General features: G+C 41.3%; 1 protein-coding gene across 3 annotated transcripts in view; it reads left to right on the forward strand.

The window, feature by feature from the left end:
- Positions 1-23,356, forward strand: part of LOC126544503 (coiled-coil domain-containing protein 102A) — a 46,198-nt gene that overhangs the window by 13,507 nt on the left and 9,335 nt on the right. For 2 of the 3 annotated variants that reach the window (XM_050191846.3, XM_050191848.3), the window contains exons 6-9: positions 6,015-6,131; positions 7,108-7,311; positions 10,541-10,711; positions 16,070-16,173. In XM_050191846.3, the coding sequence (XP_050047803.1) occupies positions 6,015-6,131; positions 7,108-7,311; positions 10,541-10,711; positions 16,070-16,173 (596 nt within the window). Of the gene's footprint in view, positions 1-6,014; positions 6,132-7,107; positions 7,312-10,540; positions 10,712-15,741; positions 15,805-16,069; positions 16,174-23,356 lie in introns of those variants that run through there. The other variant, XM_055061781.2, reaches the window with a different exon arrangement.

Consider the following 23,356-nt stretch of genomic DNA (forward strand, 5'->3'; position numbering starts at 1 on the left):
AAACTTTTAATTTCAGTCTTTTGCTCTTTTAGAATACAGTGCAGTCCATTTCTACCGATAAGTTTAACTAGGCCCAAGCAGATGGTGCCAAAATCCATGATGTCATGGCAAGCTGGTGTGGGAATTTCCAGGCGATTTCACCACCTGTCATTTGTTTTTGCATCGCTTTTGGCTTACCAAGTGTCTTATCACAGTAAAAGTGGCTTTTTTGGTATTATGGAAAGGTAATTTACTGACACAGCTTAAAATAATTTTTATATTTAAAGGGTTAAACTGTTCAGATTTTTGACATAGTATGCATTCTTTTCTTTTTTCTTGTGTGTATGTGTGTACATGTTTGTGTGTGGTAACGTTTCTTCATCCAGCACTTACTTCACTTCAATGGGTGTTGTTTTTTATCTTAAAATGTAGTGAGCTTCTATACTAAGTACAGAGCCCCCGTATGTGTCAGTAAGGTCTGTCTTTCTCCGTTTCTTTTTCTTCTTTCTTTAAGACTGTTCCTACTATAAAGCTTTATGTAAAATTCACATAGCCACTCAAATATACAGTTTGGTACCCTTTAATTTGATCTGGTAGTAAAAGCAGAAGTGGTTTGGGTTTCCCAGTGCTAGCTTTAATAGGAGTCATCAGAATTTCTGCCAAACTGCCTAATTATTCAACATGAAATAAGCTTTCAGAACACTAAAGTAGGCACTGTACAAGCAGTCTTCCAATATTTTATGTGCTTCGTTTCTTAAACCACACAGCTAATCAATTGAGAAGGAATACAGAGATGGCATGTGGACGCAAGCTTAACCCCTTCACTCAATGTAACACTAGGTCTCTACTACCTTACTCCTAGTTTTATCTTTACCTCTTGCGATAAACTTGGTTTGAGTGAACAACCTCATTCCTTGCAATGTGTGGCCATTAGGCTGCCAAAACCATTCTCGACATTCAGTCTAGGCTGTCACACTTGATCATTAAAGCACAGACCAGCTTGCCTGATGTACTCCTTCGCGCAGCTAAGTAAAATGAGATGCACTACCCTAAACACACACACTCTGTAAACTTGGTTGCCTGTTTCATATCACATACCTTCTTTTTCTTATGGCTTATCACAGCACAGATGTTTGGCAGTTTGCAAGGTGCTGACATGACATGAGAGGCTATTTTCTTAATGTTGTGAGACAATGTATGAATGCAGGAGACCACCCGTGCGGGATGGAGCTTCATGCTTTCTGAATTATTTGCAAATTTGATGCATGTGTTGCTTTATTCAGTATGCCTCCACAAATGCTAGAAATCATTGGTAATGGGTACACAGCTTTGTCAATACGAGTAAGCTCTGCTCTGAAGCGTGTGCAGTCATTTTCTGAAGAGTAACTTTTATGCATATATTAGTGGTGCCGGTTTTTACTATCTTGGATATGGAACATGCAAGCTGGTTTACAGCGTGTATGTCAGGGGTAGTGTATCTCATCCCACTTGATTGGGGGAAACAGTACTCCAGGCAATCTGGTAGATGCTTTAACCCTTTAGGTGCTGTGCCCAAATAAATTCATCTGGTCACCAATGCACACCTCTGGCTGTGCCTGAGATAATTCATAAATGTGAAATAGCCATGGACTGATTGTGCTGTCTATTCAGAAGTTGGTTAAACTAAAATTTTATAGTAGGTTGTGTTTTTACACACCAGATGTTGCGACAAGGCTTATAGACTGCCAGTGTTGTTGACGTCTCTAGTTTCACAGCACGGTGGACTGGCGTAAAAAGCTCGCACATTTTTTTTTTAATTATGCAGAAATTTAAAAACTTCTTTAGAACTCTGATGACAAAGAGGCCAAGTTGCCTGGGTAACACTAATCTGTATGCATCCTAAATAAATTTATTTATTAACATCTGGTAACTTTTGTTGGAATTTCTAGATTAACATTTTTAATCTGTTTAGTAACATATTGCCAATAAGTAGCATTTGAATTAAAATCCTGATTATGTGTTACTTGGACAGAAATTGAATTTGTTGTACTTCAGAAAAACACCTGGCACCCAAAGAGTTCTGATTGGGTGCCGTAGCACAGTCTGAATCTCAGGAATGGCTTTCGCTGGCTAACGGCCAGGCTTTGTAAAGAATACAGATTTCATCTGAAGTTCACTCAAGCCAAGGTTATTGGTAGAGCCCTAATACATAAATTGGAGAAGTGAAGCTTGTGGGAGCATGCCGTCTGTATCTCTTCTCGATAAGGAACTGCTTTTTCTGGACAACCCTCTGCTCATGTCGTTCGCCTAACATGCGCTGTTCATAATTAATTTTCTATTCATTCTTTGTTATTGTTTTTGTAGCAGGTTTGTTCACTGCGAATGGTGTGTGAACTTAAAGGGGCCCTGAAACACTGCGAACTTAAAGGGGCCCTAAAACACTTTTTGAACATTATAAGGAAACATTGCCAATCTGTCGTAGAGGCTGCTATGCACATGAGCCAAATACAGTAAACTCTCAGTTGTACGAACGTCGGTTTATCGAATATTTCAGAATAACGAACTTTTTAATAATCCCCGGCAGTTTTCTTATAGATTCTATGCAAAAATGTTTCACTTAAATGAATTTCGGAACAGTCAATATGTCAGTTTAACGAACTCACTCAGAGGACCAAGGCTTATTTTTACCATCAGAACCGATGCACGCCCTCATCAAACCGCCGCCCCAGCGGCAATGTAACGTCGCTGGCGCTACGGCGCCCCTGGGGCAAAGTGGCGGTGCGGAAAACAAACGGCAACGAGGCATGGCCTCCGAGATCGCCCGCACAAAACGAGCAAGCATTTAATCTCGGAGACCATGAACAAAGTAACATTGCTGGCGCTTACAACGCCGCCAGAGCAAAGCAGCGATCTGTCGCACCACAAACCACGTGGTGTGTGTTTTTTTCCGACCGGCTAGTCGTGGCATGGTCATCGTCTCTTTCTTTCGAAGAAGAGGCAAAGAAGACGAAGAGACGAAGAAGAGGCAACTGCCAAGCCAGTTTCAAGCTCTATAACTCTAGCTGAGGTTGTAGGGTACATTGAAAAGTTGAGAGACTTTGTGTCTCAACAGCAAGCTGTGCCAGAAGAAGTGTACAAAAACATTGACACTTTGGACAGTTTTGTTACTTCCTGTGCTTTAAAAGTACAAGTGCAGAAGAAGATTACAGAGTTTTTTCCAAGTGAGAAAGGCAGCATTATAACTGTTATGAACTTTGTACTTGTTGATGTGTACAAATTCCATTTCACACATTTCTAACACTATGGATGCCATGTCTCTTGCTCCATGAATTGCACTTCAAACTTTTGACTCTATATGCCATGTCTTATTTTGGTCTAGTGAATATTCAGTTTAGTGAACTTTCAGTTAAATGAACTATTTCCTTTGGTCTCTTTAAGTTCACTCAAGTGAGAGTTCACTGTATAGTCACTGCATGCAGCAGGGATTTACAATCTATTGTCAAACACAGCAAAAATCACTTGCTTGCCCTTCTGCAATGCTGTCATGCAGTGTCATCGAAATCACCTGACCCACCAACGCTATTGGCTGATTTTATGATTGCGAGAGAAGTTATACATAATTGCCAATTTTGAGCTAAGAGGAAGATTCAGCTCGGGCCCAACTCCGGCGGGGGCCTATTTAAATACATGTAAAATGCAAAAACATTTTTCTGAGATAACCCCTAGACCGATCTTAATGAAATTTGCTGCATTTGAGTGAGGAAGTTAAATTCTAGTGACTGTTAGAAGCACAATTTCGATTTAAGGCCTAAATTTTGTTTAAAATATTTTCAAAAATGTGCAAGTTTGAAAAAAATAGAAGCACGAAGTTTACAAATTGATAGCTCTGCATCAAGAATAGATATTGCAGTTCTGTAAATGACACCCATTAAATCATTGAAAGCAGACAAATTTCATGTGTCATTTTATATCTTGCGTGAATTTGTTACGTTGTGCACAAAAGTTCTGCAAAAGCTGTATTTTCATATTACTAAATTGTTTGAGATTCATGTGTAACATATCAATTTTGTCTGCTCTAGGTGTACTATTAGATCCAATTCGCAGAACTGTGATATCATTTTTCGTGGCCGAGTTACGGAGTTGTAAACTTGATAGTTTCATTTTCTGAAAATTTTCGATTTTTGCCAATCTTTATTAAAAAATTGACTACCTAAATCGAACATTTGAAATGAGCAGTCACTAGATTTTAAGTTATTCTCTTAAATGCAACAAACCTCATCAAGTTTGGTGGTGTGGTTGCCGGAAAAAACAAATTCTCCTTTTACATGTGTTCATGTAGGAGCACCCGAGCTGAAGCTTCCTCTAAGATAAATGAAAAATATACCTTATATGTCTGCGATCTCAAAAGACAAAAAAAAATTTAATTTAATCTTTGCACTGCGTGTGGCATCTAAAATGGCAGCAGCGTACTGCGTAGCGTAGTTTACTGTGGCTGCAATGGGGTGCTGCAACAAACCCTTTCGCTGCGCGGCACTCAACTTTTGGCCGGGGCTTTGCTTTCTTGGCTTCTCCACTGTGTAGCTTCGACTGGCTAGCGGAGATGAATGGAGAGAGAGCCGAGTATCGGTGCGATAGCGCCACTTATAGTTGAAGGATTAGAAAAACTTTTGCAATATGAGATCCTTGAAACCTTTTATCATAAGTTATCATAAGTATTATTTATCATAAGTTAGTGATTAGTTAGAAAAAAGTTTCAGGGCTCGTCGCTTTAAACGCAAGTTCTTGTTTTCAATAAACTTAGTTGGAAGTCGGTGCCCATCCTATCATATGCATTCTTGTCCGCACCCTTTTCTTTTTCCTTTCTTTTTCTCTGTTGTCTTCCTGAAATATGACTCATCAACTTGCTCAAGCTAACATTCTGTGTGACATTTCAAGTTGGAAATGAGCTCTTGTAGGGAAATTTATTAGAATAATTATGGGCACATGGGGGGGGGGGGCACTTATATTTCAGTAGCATAAAACTAATATTAACAGGATTGTGGCAGTAAAACATAGTAGTTGTGAAGGTTTTGAACATATTGTTGTGTTACAGAAATGGAACTTCAGTGATTGGTTGAATCGTGGAAGCTTTATTAAACCTAGATTGCTTGCTTATCTTCCATTTCTCCTTGGTAATCTGAACTTATGGTTGCTTGAAGTACATCAACTATTCACACTGTGGTTTTTCATATTCACAACGATGTGTAAAGGCAGCCAGCCGTACACTGTAACATAGATACATACTTTCTTAGGAAATTACTTTCCATTTTTGGCAAAATTTATCGTGCCATATATTGTCTGTTTAGATCCTAAAATGTAGCTCTAAGTACTTACTTTCTGGTGCCTAAACAGCACTCTTTAGTACCTATCAATCCAATTACTAGTCATGTGTATCAATTAGGCATCTAAGCATTAGTGACTTATAAACTACAGCAGGAAGAGCAGCAACTTGCATAAAAGAGCCCAATGTACTAGAAATAAAGTTCACGAGGGTTGCAAATGCATGTGCTTCGAAAACCAGAAGAAACAGTTGCACTCATAGCCAAAGTGGTGTGCAAAGCCCGGTCTCTGGGGTTTTGTATGCGCGAGAAATTCCTGCCTGAAGACGTCAGAACCCTCTTCGGAGGATGCGCTCCTTCAGCAGGGCACGGGACTAGCGCTGTGTGTGTCCCTTTGTGTCTTCTCTTGTCCCGTCTTTGAATCGCGCTACCATACTCCCCTTGAAGATGCATTACCAACAAGCCCACATTGCAACCCTCGTGAGCAATATGTAGGTAGAGAAATATGTTGAATATTTAAAAACCTGTTATGGTTAACCCTTGTTATATGTGGTGGCTCTTATTCATCTGAGCATCCTACAGGTAAGCTGTAAAAGAAGACTACATGTAGATAAATTGGACAGAACATGCTACAGGTCATTTAACATAACTTTGCAGCTTTCCTGGTCTGTTGTATTTACGACTGCTGCTGTTTCTTGCCCAACCATTTTTAAGCATGAATTGCTTATTTATTTGCAGCTTAATCAAGTGAGAGCAGAGCACCAAGATGAGCTGGAGTGTATACTTATTGACCTGGAAGATGAGGCAAGTGGTCGTACGTGTTTGGACAAGCGAATGACTGAGCTCAGGGCTCAGGTAAGTTAGGTCTCTAATTTGGCTGCACTTTGTAACTAGTTAGGAATTGCAGCACTTTCATTCTTGATTTTGCAGTGCATCACAGGCTTCCCGCACTGTGCTCTTTGATATGACATGCAAGAGCCAGTTCTGTGCATTGTTCAAGCTCATTGTAGCAAATGACATGGCACTCTGCCTGTTAATTAATGGTGTAAAGATAAAAGTGTGTCTCACTTCTTTGCTACACCAGCCAGTCTAGCTGGACAAGGAAGCAAGTTACAAGCTTGAAGCCTCTGAATGGTTGTTGGGGTGCTTTAGGGAAAGCCAGGTGAATTCGAGGAACTTGGCATGCTATAAGCATATTACTATATTACTGCATATTACTATACTGTTTACTACTGTATATTACTACCATTATACATATTATATGCAAGGTTAATGAAAAGAAAAAAAAAGGTCATTTTTGTGCTCATTTGTTGAAAAGGTTTACCCGGCTGTGTGTGTACAGCAGCTGCAATGGTTTAAGAACTTCATTTTTCTGCAACACTAACGAAACGAAGTGCTGCCAAGTGTATTTTTCTTCTTTTTTCAAGAGCTGAACAGAGTGGGTTATGGTATCATTTGCAATTCTAGTGATGTCTACGCTATTCTAGTGGGTCACTGGCCTTGTGCACAGCGCTCCTTTATTCTCAATTCGACACGCTGACACACCTTCGCTCGTGGCCGCACCCACCCGCCTTACACCCTCTCCCCTTTAGGAGAACCCCACCTATATATAATGTGGCGAGAAAAGTATATGTCCCCTTGAAGAAGACAAGTCCACTTGTCGAAACGTTGGCTCCTGCTTTCACCTTGTTCTCGTTTTGCTCATCATCTTGAAGTTCCATCTCCCGCCTTCCCGTGTTTTCCCTTTGACTGTATAAGTTTGGTATTGCACAGCCCCCAGAAAATTTGGGACCAGGATATAATGTGTGTGCATTACTGTTCATCCTTTCAGCTGGTGCAGCTGCAAGGTGAGAATGCTGCAGAATGGGGTCGACGAGAGCGCCTGGAGACAGAAAAGTTAGCTTTGGAGCGGGACAACAAAAACCTGCGTGCATCGCTGCAAGAAATGCACGAGTGTCTGCAGCGTAAGACCCAGTCTCCTACGACAAACCCTGACCAAAAGACACTTCAGGCTGAGCTGCAGCATCGTACAAAGGTGGGGTTTTTTGCCCTTCAACTTCAAGGGCCAACCTATGCACATCCTATTGCACAGATTTGTCAATTACCACAGTAATGTATATTTTGTTTCCACCATCTGAAATAATCGTTTCATAGGAAGTTCATTAAAATTTCACAGCTCCAAGAAGAATGTGTAATTTAGGGGTTATTGACAACTGAGAATGTGCGAATACTTTAATACACTTGGGCCTTGATTGAACATACCTCGACGTTTTGATGACTTTGGTTGCGCACATCACTGCAGCATAGACCTCTCCCTGTTTGCCAACGGTGTGACGTCACTGCAAGTGCCCCTCCCATTTTCTGCACCTCCAAAGTGAGCAATGCTTGGCAAAAAACGTTCAGCTGGCTGCATATCTCTGCATAGGAGCGCTGCTTATATCTAGGTTGCTGCAATCACAATTCTTGCATATTGATATTTGCTGAAGTGACAGCATCTACAAACTGTGCTTTGGAAGTAACCATTCTTGATATACTGGCACAACACCATAGCATTGTTGCCAAGTGCATGGTGCCAACATGTGGTGATTTCATAAGAATGGCTCTTCTGCAGATGAAATAGTCACAAAAATTTCATTACTTTTTGAAAGTGAATATCTTACCACAGAACAGACATTTTCCAGGTGCCGGAAGAACACCTCACTGGTCATCAGAAAAAAATTTCCGTTGCATTGATGTTAATGTACGTAATTTGTATCCATTTACACTGTAATCTTATATGTGTGAGGGTTCAAGCTAACGTGCCCGGTACCAGCTAGCTGAGGTCTAAGGAGACATGTAGCTCGTCCCCACTCTGCAACGCATTCTAAGGGGCATTGCAGCGGGTTCGGGGACTCACTGGCAAGGCATAGCGAAGACGGCAGCCGTGGTACAAACGAGTGGGGGTTTATTCCCTGTTAGTACAATACAGGAGTTAGGGCACTAGGGTGGCAGTCGCAGACTATGGGTGAAAGCTCCCGAGAAGTCTGCTCAACCACACAGGCCCTTCCGAGCTAGGTTCACCACACAAAGGGGGCCGCCTTGCTCAGAGGGGTACGGGGCCTAGGGGGTCCTAACGTCCAACAGCCAAGAGCACCGAAGGTGAATCTGCCGGGTGAAAGTGCCCGCGTACCTCAGATGCTGAAGGAAAGAGATGCTGAAAAGAGGGCGAGAGGGGCCCGCTCCTCAGGCACCATTTGTACGTGCGGCGCACGGCGCAGCGTGAATTACACATGCAAGCTCTACGTTGTGTCAGTTCCAGCGGCCGCAATGAATGTGTGCTGTCCACAATAAGGCGTGAATGGCATGTCCCCAGCGATCACACAGGCGGATGGCCTAAGTCGCACGTGAAGTGGAGAAGGGGGTCTAAAGGGTCCCCACATTCATCATAGAAGATTAATTGTAATTTTGTCTACAACTTTCAGCTACACGCAGTGATGGTGCCTTAATTTCGAGGGGGGTGGAATGCAAAACAGTCGTTGCTGTGCTTTAGGTGCAAGGTGAAAAAGCCGGGATGGTCAAATTCAATCTGGAGCTCTCCCTCACAGCTTTCTTCATAAGCCATCCTGCTGATTAGGGATCTTAAACACCATATTTTAATTAATTTTATGTGTTAGTAATCGCAAAATGAATACACACAGCATACTATAAAGAATATGTAATTCGTTGTGCATTAACTTCGCTGTGCCTGTGGCCTCCCTTTGCTGCGTTTAATTTCAGAAGACCCAGTCTTGTGGGTTTATGTGCGTCATCACAGATTAAATTTCGTATTATACAGGCCAGTTTAAAGACAATAAATAATACAAGAAAGTTCACTGTTTTAGCCTATGAGATCTGCTGTAAAGTGCAATAATTTTAGTGGATCGCCTTTTGTGCAGTCCCCATGCAGAAGCGTACACACGCAGTTTTGGCAGTGGTAAAAACATGCTAGAAGTGTATGCACGTTCTTTGTTACGAGGCTTACGCTGTTCCAAGAATGGTAAAAAAATGCAAGGAGCTCTTTTACAGTCGTACTTAGTGAAGGGTCTCATCCCTGCTCTTGGGACAAAGGAACAACAACACAATAGTGCAAACAATCACAAGGGCATTTATTACCCCGTTATACACTAATGCCTGCTGGCCGACTCACAACACACAGAACATGACGATGGGCGCATGACAAATCTAGGAAGACCGACTCAACAAGACCGGATAGCGAGCGAATATGTTCGCTCCATGCTGGGCACCAACGCCTGGTCGTTAGTATGTATGGTAATGCGAACGGTGGTGTGTTCGAACGATCACGTTCATCCATTCCGGTGTAGCGAGACAGTCTCGCAGAAGCATGGATTAGTGCATGCGCGATACGTCCGCGCCGTTTACCAACCCCGAGCCAAGAGGAAGAGCCTACTCCCTGTCGCGCCCGACTAACCCTACCGTTAGATGACGCTAGCAGCACAACACTCACGCCATCTCTCGTACTACTCTGCAACCATGCCTACTACTGCCGTAAAGCCACACGGTGAAGCCGGACTGCATGAGACTGCCGCCATGTGGGGAACACGACATATCAGGGGATGCATGAGAGCCGTGCATCCCCACAACTTTTAAGCCAATAGATTTTGCTCAAACGAGTAATTTTTCTCGAGACAGTGGAGACAGCACTCGGATATATGCACATGCTCACTGATCATCACGTCATATTGATTCCCACCTGTGCGAAAATGACAGGCCCTGAAATTTTGTCAATGCCTGGTCACTGAGACTGCCCCAAGTACACATCAAACGTGTCCACATTTTCGCAAACATGATGCATTGCTAATCGTGCATTATACAACACGCACACACGTTCACACAATGTTATCCGTTTTGCTACACAAAGATGAGCCCATACCCTTGCTGTTTTTCGCCATGCACCTTATCACGCTGCTACAAACATGGTGCATTTCCAAAGAAAAGCTGATCTATTAAACTCCTAACTACTAAACTACTATTCTGTTATTGCACATCACTATTATCAACTGCTAATGTTAAAATGATTATTCTTCCGTGCGATAACTGTGTTCATACAAAACACAGACCTCACAGCACACATATAATACACATATACACATAAAGAACTATGCCCTAAAGGCAAGTCTTTATCACAATAAAAAAAAAAAAACTGTGTCAGTAATATTGTTTCGCTAAGCGTGTCAGAGCATAAACACTGGCAGTATTGTTCAATTCGACTTGTATATTTTTTTTAGGAACTACTTGACCTCAAGCATGCTCATAGCAAGCTGAAGAAAGTTCTCCAGGAGAAAAGTACAGAATTGTCTCATGCACTGCGACGATCAGAACAGTATGAGGCAGAGGTGAAGAAGCTTCGAGGGCGTATTGATGAACTCAAGAAAGAACTCGCAACTGCTGAGGATGAGGTAAGTCATTTTCTGAAAACTGTAATGCAGTTGTCTCACTGGCAGGTGCATTTGCAGGAAGAGTATCAAACCGAAAAAAATAACTGTTCAGTTTGGATTCAGGTTCAATGCACTCCGATTTCGTTCTGATGGGAATAAATAATTTGTAATGGTTCTTAAACCTGTTTGCAACATATCCAGTTTGCGAATTGGATTGATGCCGTCCATTTTATTCTGCTTCGTGGTGACATGCCACATAGCTCTATCGATTTGTCTGCATGGCGCATGCGCAAGTTTTGTCGGGGCATAGAAATGGATTACCTGACATGCTGGAGACAGCAATTGTTGGTTTTACGTGAATATTAATGAAGTTTTTGTTACACAGATACAGCAGGCATACACATAAAAGACAGTCATCAGTGGTGGAATTGCTGGAGTATGTGGCACGTGGTGCAACGCCTTGATGCATCTGTCCATGCACTCCTTCTTACCTGCGTTTGATTTTATTGTCATCCATACTGAGTATGTCCAAGTCATAGGAAATAGTCCTATAAGAAGTATAAACACGCGGATTCAGTATGTACATGTGAAAGTCATATGTCACGGTCTCAACCATATTATTATAAAGTTAATTCTTTGTAAATGGCACATTGCAATTTAGCAATACTATAACGTTGCAGACATTATTAAGTCTAATACAGTATAGTCTGGTTGTATAGCGCTGATGTAACGACCACAAAAAAAGGACACGACGACACAGAGTGCAAACTTTATTGTATACAGTATATACTGTATAATATAAATTAAGTAATAATACAGTATACTACATGTACAGGGATGATAAGTGACAATTTTGAAGTAATATGACTTAAACTAGACTCGAACATACAACAGAGCACCTTATTTTCTATGCATCGCAATGTCCACATACCACCAATAAAAATAGGCACATAATGAGCATGCAGTGCGCTCATTGAGTGCAAAGGCTGTAAGTACTTCATTTTTTCAAAGGTATCTTTTTAGAAAGTAAAGAAACATATAGAAATAACTGTTCACTTGATTTCACTAACTTTTTGCTGATGCTGTGCGGCATGCTCACCAAGATTGCCTCGTAAGCAAAATAGGATGTGGCCTCCATTCTGTGTAAAGAAGCATAAAATAACATAATGTCTAACTATCTGTGGTACTTTGAAAGCACTGCTGAAAGTCGAGCTCACCTCAGGAGAGATAACTGAACCAACCAAACTTGGCACTCAGAATCGATGTCACTTGCTTCTGATGCCACCGCCGGGACTGTAGAGTCTGGCCATGTCTGACCTTCGTCACAAGGGTGGAAGTGAGAGCTTACACTGCATGCACTGCTTGCATGGCACCCAATGCTTTGCACTCTCCACAGAAGCTTCTCTCTTTCTTTCCATACTCCTTCCATAGTGCCCCGGAGGCGTGAAGAGTGGATGCAGTTTTAAGAGGAAAACGAAATGCTCAGGAGAAATGGGGAGGGAGGGGGTTGAAGGTATGTCGTACCGTGGCGCCATGAAGTCTAAACTGAGTGGCGGCTACTTGCACTGCCAGCGCTGCAATAGCTCTGGGCTGATGTTACCGGAGCAAATGGGAAGGGATTACACTCGAACCTCGTTATAACGAAGTTGAAGGGGGAGCTGAAATTACTTTGTTATATCCAGTACTTATACTTATATTCATTATTGTGCTTTACTGCAATATGTGCCCTAGTGGGGTGCACAATTATAAGCAAGGAAATACAAAGATGGCTTTGCGGCCCATGGAACTGCTGCACAGCCATGCGTGGATGAAATCTTAATAAAACAACAAAAGAAACTTTGGCGCTGTGCCAATGTGATGTTCGGTGCCAACGCGATCGCAGAGGTCATGCCCAGCTTTCCATGCCCAGCCCGCACGGCGCACCACAGAGAGAGAAAGAAGTGTTAATGACCTTGAGGATGGCGTATAGATGTGGACATTATGATGCCGGCAACGTGAACCGCAGCCATGCAGCTCTCTGCTAGTGCCATTTCCTTTTTCTTTCTTTGTCTTCACTTTTTGTTTTCTTACACTCGTGCAAAGTAGGGCATGTGCCACTTGAATAAACTTTTCACGTTGTCACCATTGCATGATTTAAACAATGGCTTTTGTGAAAATGAGACATCGAAAAGCATCTGAGGTTTTTCTCTAAAGTTTTTCTCTATAATGTGCGGTTTACGAATATAGATACGGAAAAACTTTCATGTAAATATTAAAGACAGAGGCAATTAGTGAGAACCCCTATGTTTGTATGGGGTGTACATTGCTTCTACGCCTTGTTACTTTGACAGCAGCACAGTCAGTTAACTTTCCTTTTGATTCAGGTACAGTAGAACCTTGTTAACCCAATTATGATACATTTTTTTTCGGCTCAAACATGTGTGATTGAGAACATAAAAAATAACCCAACAGTGTTACACATATTTGTTACCGGTTCATACGTTCCTGGAAAACACTGTCTTTTGGTACTAACATTCATTACCTTGCCCAACTGCAAACATATGATACATATGATACGGCTGCTAGATCCCATGTAAACAAGAAAATGCGTGAGGCAGGCGCAATTGAGAACAGTAGCCACCTGCTGCGGCAGCTTCACTATGATACTCGCCTGCCCCTCTCACCTGCAAATGCCAGCGCGCACTCATCTCTTATTCACGGTACCAGCAAATCACCTCCTTGGTCGTTGTCCCACCGCATCAGCAGCTGTTGCTGCCAACCCTATTGTGATAAGCATCTTCACCTATCTGTTCCACAGCATGTGGAGCCGTTGGAAGCATACTGCATGCTTTTAATAGGTGATAACCATTTCCTGCCGCAGGTGGATAGATGCGAGTGTCACGTTTCGCTCTGGAGGCTTCCGGCGTAGCCCACCAGCTCGATTTAATTTTGATTTCCCGTAGCCATCTTAAAACACTATGCAATAGAAAAACAACAAAATGCGTCTCGGGCTGCCGAAGCGCCACCAGCTCGACGCGCATCGGCATCTCGTGCCGCAACAATTCGCCCAATGCTTCGCATTAATACGTAGATGTCAATGAGTCTGTCGAATTTTTGAGTACGTTTTTTTCACATTTTTTTCCTAAGTCCAATGAGTGAGGTTCTACTGTATTTAATACTAGACTGGTGGTGAGCGAGCTCTGGTGTGTGGTCTGGGGTGTCGAAGACAACGCGAATTCACATTGTATTTATTGTATGTATTACATAAGTACAACTCCAAACTTTGAGCCTGTAGCAAAGAAAAAAGTCAGCATTTTACATTTTTCTCAGTTTGCTACTTTTTTAGAAGCAGGTAAGGTCATTGATGCTTCTGAACAATGTACAAGGACAGGTTGTGCTGAACTCAGTGATGATATTTCTTGTGCATCTGCGCTGACGCAGCGTCTTGCCTAGCGAAGGGCCAATAAAAATGTCGAAAGCATGTACATTGTGCCCCGTAAATTATTTTTACAACTTGACGAGCATTATATTTTTGCTGTAAGCAGCAAACGTGCATTTTATCATTACAGTTCATAAAAAAAGATTTCACACGTTTACAGCCACGGTTACTGCACACTGAAAAGCTGACTGCAGTGTTATGATTACAATAAATTGTGAAGCTTAACTCATTGATTTTATCTCCTCGGAGGACATCATTTTTTCTCCTCTCCGTGTATCCAGGCATGCATGTTTTATAGTTTATTTGCTTATAGTAACGAGATTACCTAATGGCTAAATTGGAGTGTCAACAGAAATGGTGATTCCACGGACCCCTGGAAATAACTTTTCGGCAGCGGAACACAATTGGCATGGCTGAGTTTAGAAGTGCAGGCATCTCTGCCGAGGTGGCCGTAGTTGCCAGCACATAGCCATTGTCTGTGCCCATTCTGCACAGTGCAACTCGTGAGTCATAACAATCTGCTGGTTGGGCAAGCTCTCTGATTTATTAGAAATATTGCAAATCTATTGAGCACCCGTCATTACCCTATATTCTTGAGCAGACAGTCTTGTGCCAAACTGGTAACCGTTATTATTTTTTCGATTCAGGTTTGTTTCGAGTTCAGGCATGTTCCAAGAATATCAGCTCGGGTTCAGTTCAACGCCCTGTTTGCAGAGTCTTGTGTTTGGAGCCAAAATGTTGGTCTTGCTTTGTACAATGTACAACAGAGTCTAAGCTCAATTATTCATTGATTCTGCACTTGCTACAATGGTCACCACTTGCCAAAAAAGCAACTTGACAGAAACAAAGTGCTGTAGCTTTGAAACTAACCTTTTTTTTTTTCTCTGTGTGTATTTCTATAAATTGGTGAAGTTGCACTTTAGTTCATATTTTAAAGCTGCTTTCAATTACTTCTGGGTGTGCTAGTTCTATAGACAAGTACAGGTAGCCGAGAAATGGTGCACTTGACAGCATACTACAAGATTCGAAGCAATGCACACATTGTTGGCTGATAGGGCTGATTGACCCGAGGGACATTTGTGATTTTTTTTCTAGCTTGGGCAGAAATGGGGTATGGTGCCAAAAAGTGAAATTTCCATGCGAATACATGGCAGAAACTTACCTTCCTATTGTGCTATCATTAGTGCAAGTTGTTATATTGTCCATAAAGTCAGTAAAAAAAAAAACTGGGGTTTCAGTCAGATTATGTTGTTTCATGTTCAAGTTCAAATTAAATTTATACATCTTTTTACTTCATTGTTTCCCACTCTTGTGACATGTCAAATGTTCTTATGTTGCTGGTATTTTTTCATTTTTCTTTCTACATTTTAATTTGTACTGCCATATTTGCTAACACTTGAGACTGTAAAAAATTGTACTTCTTGAACACTTTGCTTATTCTATAGTGCTACCACCAGTGAAACTATGTAGGATTATCTTGTTCAAATATACATCACATTTTGCTACTTTTCGTACCAACAGTATCTTCATGTGATTGTTTTTGCTAAGTGGTGTTGCTGTGGGAGGAATTATTCTGTCTTTTAGATCCTCAGGGTGTGAACAAGAGAACTACTTGATTTCTTATATTTTCCAGTGCCTCACGTGTAACTGTGACCCCACTTGCTGAAAAGGATGGCTAAGAAAGCACACGCAAATGTAAAAGCATACTTGTGATATTTTTTAAAAGTTGCACTCTGTTGTTTTTTTCATCTTCCTTCCTTATGTGCTGTATTACATCTGCTATAACCAGATTAACCAGGAACATCCACATATATAGTAGTGGACTTTACCTTCTCAACCTATTGTCCATATCATGACACGAAACTTTTCCGAGTTTGTGCAGCATGTCTAGCTTTTGTTTTCTGTTTATGTTTTATGTACATTTTATGACATGCTGCATTGCCCTTCTCCATCTCCTGAAGGCTGACACTGCCACCAACAGTATTCGCAAACTTCAGCGCAGTAATGATGAGCTGCAGGAGCAGATTGAAACACTGCAAATGCAGCTGGAGCACTTACAGACAAGGTGAGTGTAGATGGTGAAGGATCCATTTTTCACAACACATTTGACCCAAATATTTTGTACCTATAAGTCATGCCAGGTACCGTTGAGATTACGTGTTCACACGTTCCCATGCATTTTCTGATAGTGGTGCGGTAACCAAGCGTTAAAGGGACACTAAAGAGCCACAATAAGTTACAATATTTACTCAGTTTAGGCCAACCCTTGAAATTTGGAATCCCAGAAAATGGGGGAAAGAAGGAAAAAACTTACCTCAAATGTGAGCTTGTGGGGTAGCTTGTGTGCAATGTCACGCCAAAGAATGGCAGTATTTTCAATGTGAACTGGACACTGTTTATTGATTGCGCAAGTAACACATCATGTATGATACTGCAGCAAATAATGTGAGTATTCACAAACATGACATGGATACTATTTATAAGCATGCACAAGTAACACATCAAAAAACACTCTTTGCTTTTGATAGCTCGTCGATTTGTGGCACGGTGGCACTTAAGCATAGCTGCATATCTGCAAAGATGTTCTGGTGGTTACAATACTTGTTTCTGAAGTAAGCAAGTCTTGAAAATGCATGTTCACATGCATATGTTGTCGAAAACTGCAACATTGATCCTACAGCCTTTTCGTCATTTGAGCATGGTATGTTTTCACATTTTTTCACCTTCTCGTTCCCAATGGCAGTGCCAACAACTTCCTTCAAGCAAGGCATGATAAGCGTTTCACAGATGGTGTGAGGCTTCATCTATTTGACTACATGCATGCTAATGATGTAGCTTGCTTTTGCTGCCACTGAGGAGCACTCCAGCTGGAATGAAAAGAAGTTTCATACAGTAAAATTTATGAAAAAGGCTTGGGTCGAATACGCCCACATGAAATAAAGCAGTCTGTAGGTGTGTTAAACATTGGCACGCACTATAGGTACCAATGATACGTAACGTACTAAGCAGCAAAATGGTCAACTAACAAAATGTAATATTGCAGTTCTGCACTTCCTAACATGCCGACTGTCACAATCGTACTGTGCCTGAAACTAGCAGACGTGTCCCTGCCAATCGACAAATATAGCAAGGTTAATTATACAACTGGCTAACAATGTGACCTTACGCTGATTGGGTTATTCATCTTCTTCGACACCAGCTTCCGTTTCTTCACTTCGAAAATTTCGAGATCCTTGTCTTGATAGGCAGGGTGCATACTATGGAGGTGGCTGGCTAGCTTGGTTGGCACTAGGAAGTTTTATGCAAGCACTTTCCTGCACAAAATGCATTGCGGCTTGCCACTGATTTCTGCAAATCCAAACTTCACGTAATTATCTTTGTACCCTCATAACTTCGATTTTATGATAGCACGCAGTATGTGTCGCACCAGGCACTCGCATAAAAAAATTGTCGACATGGACGTCAATACTACCAACAGGAAGTGGTATGCTCCAAGCGTCGTATGGCTGGTCGATATGGCATCGTGGTTAGCAGCAGCAGTGATGATGATAGGGGTTTACCTTTTGGTTTTGCATGGTGGCACGCACTACCTTACGTAGCACTGCGAAAGTTATGATGCGTCGTACAGTCTACTTTTGAATTCTATGTGGGTGCAATTTGCGGTGAGCACGCACTTGCGTGCGAGGCTTCACAATTCTCAGGAATGCTTTCATAGGCCCAAAAGGTCCATAGACCCCTATTTGAGAACCACTGACGTAAAGGATTTCACTGTGTTTTTGTACATCTGGGCCATTTTTGTTATGCAAAACATTTTCAAAACTCACTATGTTTAGTGTGTGGTTTGCTTAAAGGGACACTAAAGCGAAACAATAAATCAGTTTAGACTAATGAAGCATCGTTTGAGAACCCTGCAGGCAGTCATTAAAAAAAAATAGTTTGATTATTAGATGAGAAAATGAAGGTCCAAGTATCAGTACTTGAATTTCGCGCCGATACCCCAGCGCCGGTACGTCACGTGACATCAGGGATTCCAAAGTATGTTTTCCCATTTGGGCCGCTTTGGCTGAGTAAAGGTTCCCGAAACTTGCCATGTTTAATATTTGGTTCCCTTAGAACACAATGTAGTCAATCTGTACCGCTATATATAATTAGTAGGCGCTAGAAGACTCCATCAAAATCCAAGATGTCACAGCCACCAGGTGCGGGAACTCAAGTAGGCGTCGCCACCCGTATTTCATTCTTGCGCTTTTTCTGGCTTACCAAACAACTTATCGTTGTAAGAGTGGTGTTTTTGGTGTTGTAGAAAGGTAATTTACTGATGCAGAAGAAATCATTTTTCACTTTAGTGTCCCTTTAATATGGATTGTAATCCTTGTAAATTGATAAAGCATTAACCAGTCCCGAGCAGGGACTGTCCAAATCTTATAACTTCACAAGGAGCTTGCACAAGAACTTCAAGCCCATCTTTTGTTGTTGCATCTTTTCTGGCTTGCCAAGATACTTCTCAGTGTAAGACATTAGTGGTATTCCGCAAGTGTAACTTAATAATGCAGATTGTCTTTAGATACTTCTTTAGTGTCCCTTTAATCCTTTACCTGCCATGTATTTGTTGTCAGGCAAAGGTCTGTGGTTGTGTCTAAAATATGGGCACCTGATGCAAGATTATTCATAAACAAGGTTAATTTCAATCCTTCCAAGGGATCATATGCTCAGAGAATACCAGTGAAGCAACAGATTTGTAGTTTTTCTCAATATATTTGGATTCTGATGATGAGTGCCCTCTCAGTATGCCCACAGGGCAACAAAGTGAACTTAGGAACCGCACCCCACCCACCTGCACAATTTCATTTAACTGGTGCACCATTGTTTACCAGGAAACATTTTTCTTTGTCAGTTAATGAATGGTCCCAATTGTGTTTTGTAAAGAAATGCTGTTGGAAAAGCAAGCAGTTACCCCTGACAGGAGTTCTTTTATGCAGTGTGTTGCTTCACAATGAAACACAACCTTGCTAAACCACACAGGTTTAATTACACAATCAGAAACAATCATACTCTTTGTGTTGTTTTCTGGAAAATGGCTGGTAGGTAGAACTTTCTAATTTTACGCTTGATGACAAGTTATGTTTTTTGTTGTTGATTTGCTAGTGTGCCTTAAATATTGTTTGAGCTTGTAACAGTTTACTTATATAATATAATAGATATTACCCAAAGCCATGATTCAAAAATAAAATAAACTTGTAATGATAGTGTGCAAAAGTTTTTCTTTGGACCATGGTATTGCATGGAAGAAAGGAATCGCAAAACAGTTTTGAAAGGTCAAAGACGACAGATAAAGACAAGTGCTGTATGAAGGGTCGATTTTTTTTACCCTTGCAGAGTGCACGCCCCCTCCCCCTTTTCCCACACACTACACACAAGATTTGCATATACAGTAGAACCTCGTTGATATTGTCTCGTTAAGGACATTTTCCCGGTGCCAATGATCACACTCGAGAACACAAAAGATGACCCAATAGAGTTGCGCTCATTTTTTATCAGTTCATACGTTCCTGGAACACACAATTTTTCGGCACCAACGGTCACTACGTTGCCAAACTGCGATCGTATGATGAATTTCCTGGCCACAAGAATCCAAGAATCCACAAGAAAATGCACGAGGCGCGTGCAATTGAGAACAGTATATATAACTGCCCGCCACAGCAGCTTCACCGCAATACTCGCTCATCTATCTCACGTGAGAGCGCTGGCGCGCACTCAGTTTCTTATTTCGGTACCGGAAAATCTTCTCCAGGGTCGTCACAAGCAGCATTCACAGCTATCACCGCCAATCCTATTGTGATAAGCATCTTTGCCCATCTGTTTTACAATGTGTGATGCATAGTGCCGTTGGTAGTGTACTGCACGTTTTTTGTTGGCGATAATCCAACCGCGCCGCCGTTCCCTGCTGCAGGTGGTGCGATGGGGCCAGCTCGATTTCGTTTTGGTTTCCCGTCACTCTCTTAAGACACCAATAGGAAATAGCAATAGGAAAACAACAAACCGCGTCTCCGGCCGCCGGAGCACCACTAGCTCGACTCTCGTCAGCGTCTCGTGCCCCAATGATCCGCGTGACGCTTCGCATTGCGTAGATGTCAACAATAGTTGAATCTGTCAAATTTTTTTAGTTACTTCGGATCATATGTTTTCCCGGTTAGTATGCAGTTTCTTGCAGTTTCTTCCAAAACGTATGAACGAGGTTCTACTGTATATACAGCCAAGCCTCGTTATAACAAAGTAACATAACAACCAAATGACAGATGCATATTCTATAACAGGGCGAATTAACGTTTTATATAATAGCAGTTTAGTATCGCGGGGGGTCTTAGCTAAAGTGCGGTGCAAATAACCTAACTTTTTTAAGGCTTTCCCATTTACATATTGAATGTGTCTAGACCATGAAAGATGTTTGGTTAGAATGACACCTAAGTATGTATATTGAGACACTCTCTTAAGTTGGATGCCATCCAGAGAATAATCGAACGAGAGGGGGCTCTGTCTATTGGAGAATGACATCACGACTGTTTTACTGCAGTTGATGTTCATTTGCCACGTTTTGCACCAAGCATAGAAAGACATAAGGGATTTGGCAAGACGGTGGTGGTCATCAATGGAGTTAATGGATTCGTATAATAAGCAGTCATATGCATAAAGTCTGATTTTAGTTGAGGTGCTATGAGGTAAATCATTGACGTACAGTATGTTATAAATAATAAAGGGCCTAAAACTGATCCCTGCGGAACTCCTTACGGAACACCGGCAGGAGTTGAGTCCAGTGAGTTAAAAGAAACAAATTGTGAGCGACAACAAAGAAAATTGGCTATCCAAGAAACAAGGCATGGATTATTGAATATGGCATTTCATTTTACCAGTAGTTTAGAATGAATCACAGAGTCAAAAGCTTTAGAGAAGTCAATAAAGATGGCATCCACTTGATTACATATATCTAGGTTAGAAGTGATAGCATGAACAAAATCAACTCTTTGCTTTACAGTGCTATAACCACGACAGAAACCATGCTGGGCAGATGTTACAACATCATTAGATTTAAAGAATTCGATTATATGTTTGTGAATAATGTGCTCTAACATCTTGCATGACTGGGGTGTGAGAGATATCGGCCTGTAGTTAAGAGAGAAGTGGTTTATCACCTGATTTATACAAAGGCAGGACTTTGGCTCTTTTCCATTTAGTTGGTACTTCACCAGAGTCTAAGGATTTCTGGAAGATTACAGTAAGGTACTGAGCTGGTCCATAGGCACTATCTTACAAGGAAAGAATTCAGGATACCATCTGAACCAGTACACTTTTTAGTGTCGAGATTCAAGAATAGGTTTGATACACTATCAGAACTTATTATGATATTGCCTAATTTATTATTTTCTGCATCATAACTAAACTTTTGAACTACATGGTTAGCGAGGGTGAAAACAGATCGGAAGTACGAGTTAAAAGAATTCAAAACTACGGTGTGGTCGTCAGTAATAGTGTCGTTAATCTTGAAAGAAGTACTGCACGTTGCACTAGGTAAAATTGATGTCCAGAATCTACAAGGATTTGATTTAAGTAGTAGAGGGAGCTACACTGAAAAATAGAAAACTTCAGCATTTTTAGTACGAGTACGAAGTTCCTTCTTGGCTTTTTTCAAAAAACGATGTAGTGGCTATAACAAAGTAATTCTGGCTCCCCCTTCAGCTTCGTTATAATGAGATATTGTATATATCTCATTATATATATAAATATAATGTCTATATTTTATGTGCAAGATGAGTTACTGCAACAAAAATATAGGAAATACCTTTTTTTTTTAATGATAAAAAAAGTTTGTGCACAGTGAACATATTTTATTTATTCGTATATGAATACATAATTTTTTTGACAAATGTAGTAAAATTCACACAAGCTATGAAAAGCTGTGACAGCCAGCACACTTGACAATAGCCGAAGTAAAGTATACATGTGAAATGCCCACAAGTAAGCTCAATGGTTATGCACCAAATGAGAAACTTATAGTAATCATGACCCGCCGTGGTTGCTCAGTGGCTATGGTGTTAGGCTGCTGAGCACGAGGTCGCGGGATCGAATCCCGGCCACGGCGGCCGCATTTCGATGGGGGCGAAATGCGAAAACACCCGTGTACTTCGATTTAGGTGCACGTTAAAGAACCCCAGGTGGTCAAAATTTCCGGAGTCCCCCACTACGGCGTGCCTCATAATCAGAAAGTGGTTTTGGCACGTAAAACCCCATATATTAATTAATTATAGTAATCATGTGTCAGATTGGTAAACAAGGTGCAATTGGTTCTTGTGCATATAGTGATAAGAAATGCACATTCAGCAATACTGTTTCTTTGTGAGCGCTTAAAGGTGGTAGCATCTAGAAAATAAGTCCATGCGGGCTAGCCAAGCAATGACTGCTTTCTTCTGGAAGGTGTAGAATGGTCAGCTTATGCTTCTGTGCTTATGACTATGTGACTATTCCACAGAGTGATTCACTCTGTGCTGAATGAGTATGCCAAGTACATGAACTTTTTGGGTAAAAGCAATTGGTCAATAAGCCCTCACATGCTACCTGAAGGCATCAAAGCTGCCTAATTCGAGGCCCTCATTGTGTAATGAACAAGAGCAAATGAAACAGAGGAGCCTGATTTTTATTAGTCACAGTCATAAGAAGCCAACAGGGGAAATTATTTGTAGATTTTAATTGAAGTGAGGAAATGATAAATAAATGGAACTGAAATTGGATATAAAACTGGCCATAGGTGAGATACAAACCCATGTCTTCGCATTACTATGTGATGGCTGTGGTTGATAGGATGTTCTACATCCACTGCCACAGCTGCGAGTGGTGGCCCTGGCTAACCCTCCCGGGGTTAGTTCTAGTAGATATACATAAATGCCCCAGAAAGTGGATGGGTTAATGGCACTGCAGTAGCTCAATCTGTAAGAGCATCGCATGCGTAATGCGATTATGTAGTTTCGTATCCCACCTGCGGTCAATTGTTTTTTCATCCACTTTCATTTCTTCACTTCAATTAAAAGCTTTACCCCTATGCTGTCCTTGGTGTCATTGCTTGTTAGCTTCTTATGACAAGTTTTAGTGTACTGAGAGATCAGACCTCATCAGTTATGTATGTATCAATGAAAGCAATAACACTACAAGTTGTGTTCATGTAACAAGGATGTTCTGCACATACAAAATGACCATAGTAT

Source organism: Dermacentor andersoni, chromosome 1, assembly GCF_023375885.2.
Source record: "Dermacentor andersoni chromosome 1, qqDerAnde1_hic_scaffold, whole genome shotgun sequence".
In the NCBI taxonomy this organism is placed as follows: domain Eukaryota; kingdom Metazoa; phylum Arthropoda; class Arachnida; order Ixodida; family Ixodidae; genus Dermacentor; species Dermacentor andersoni.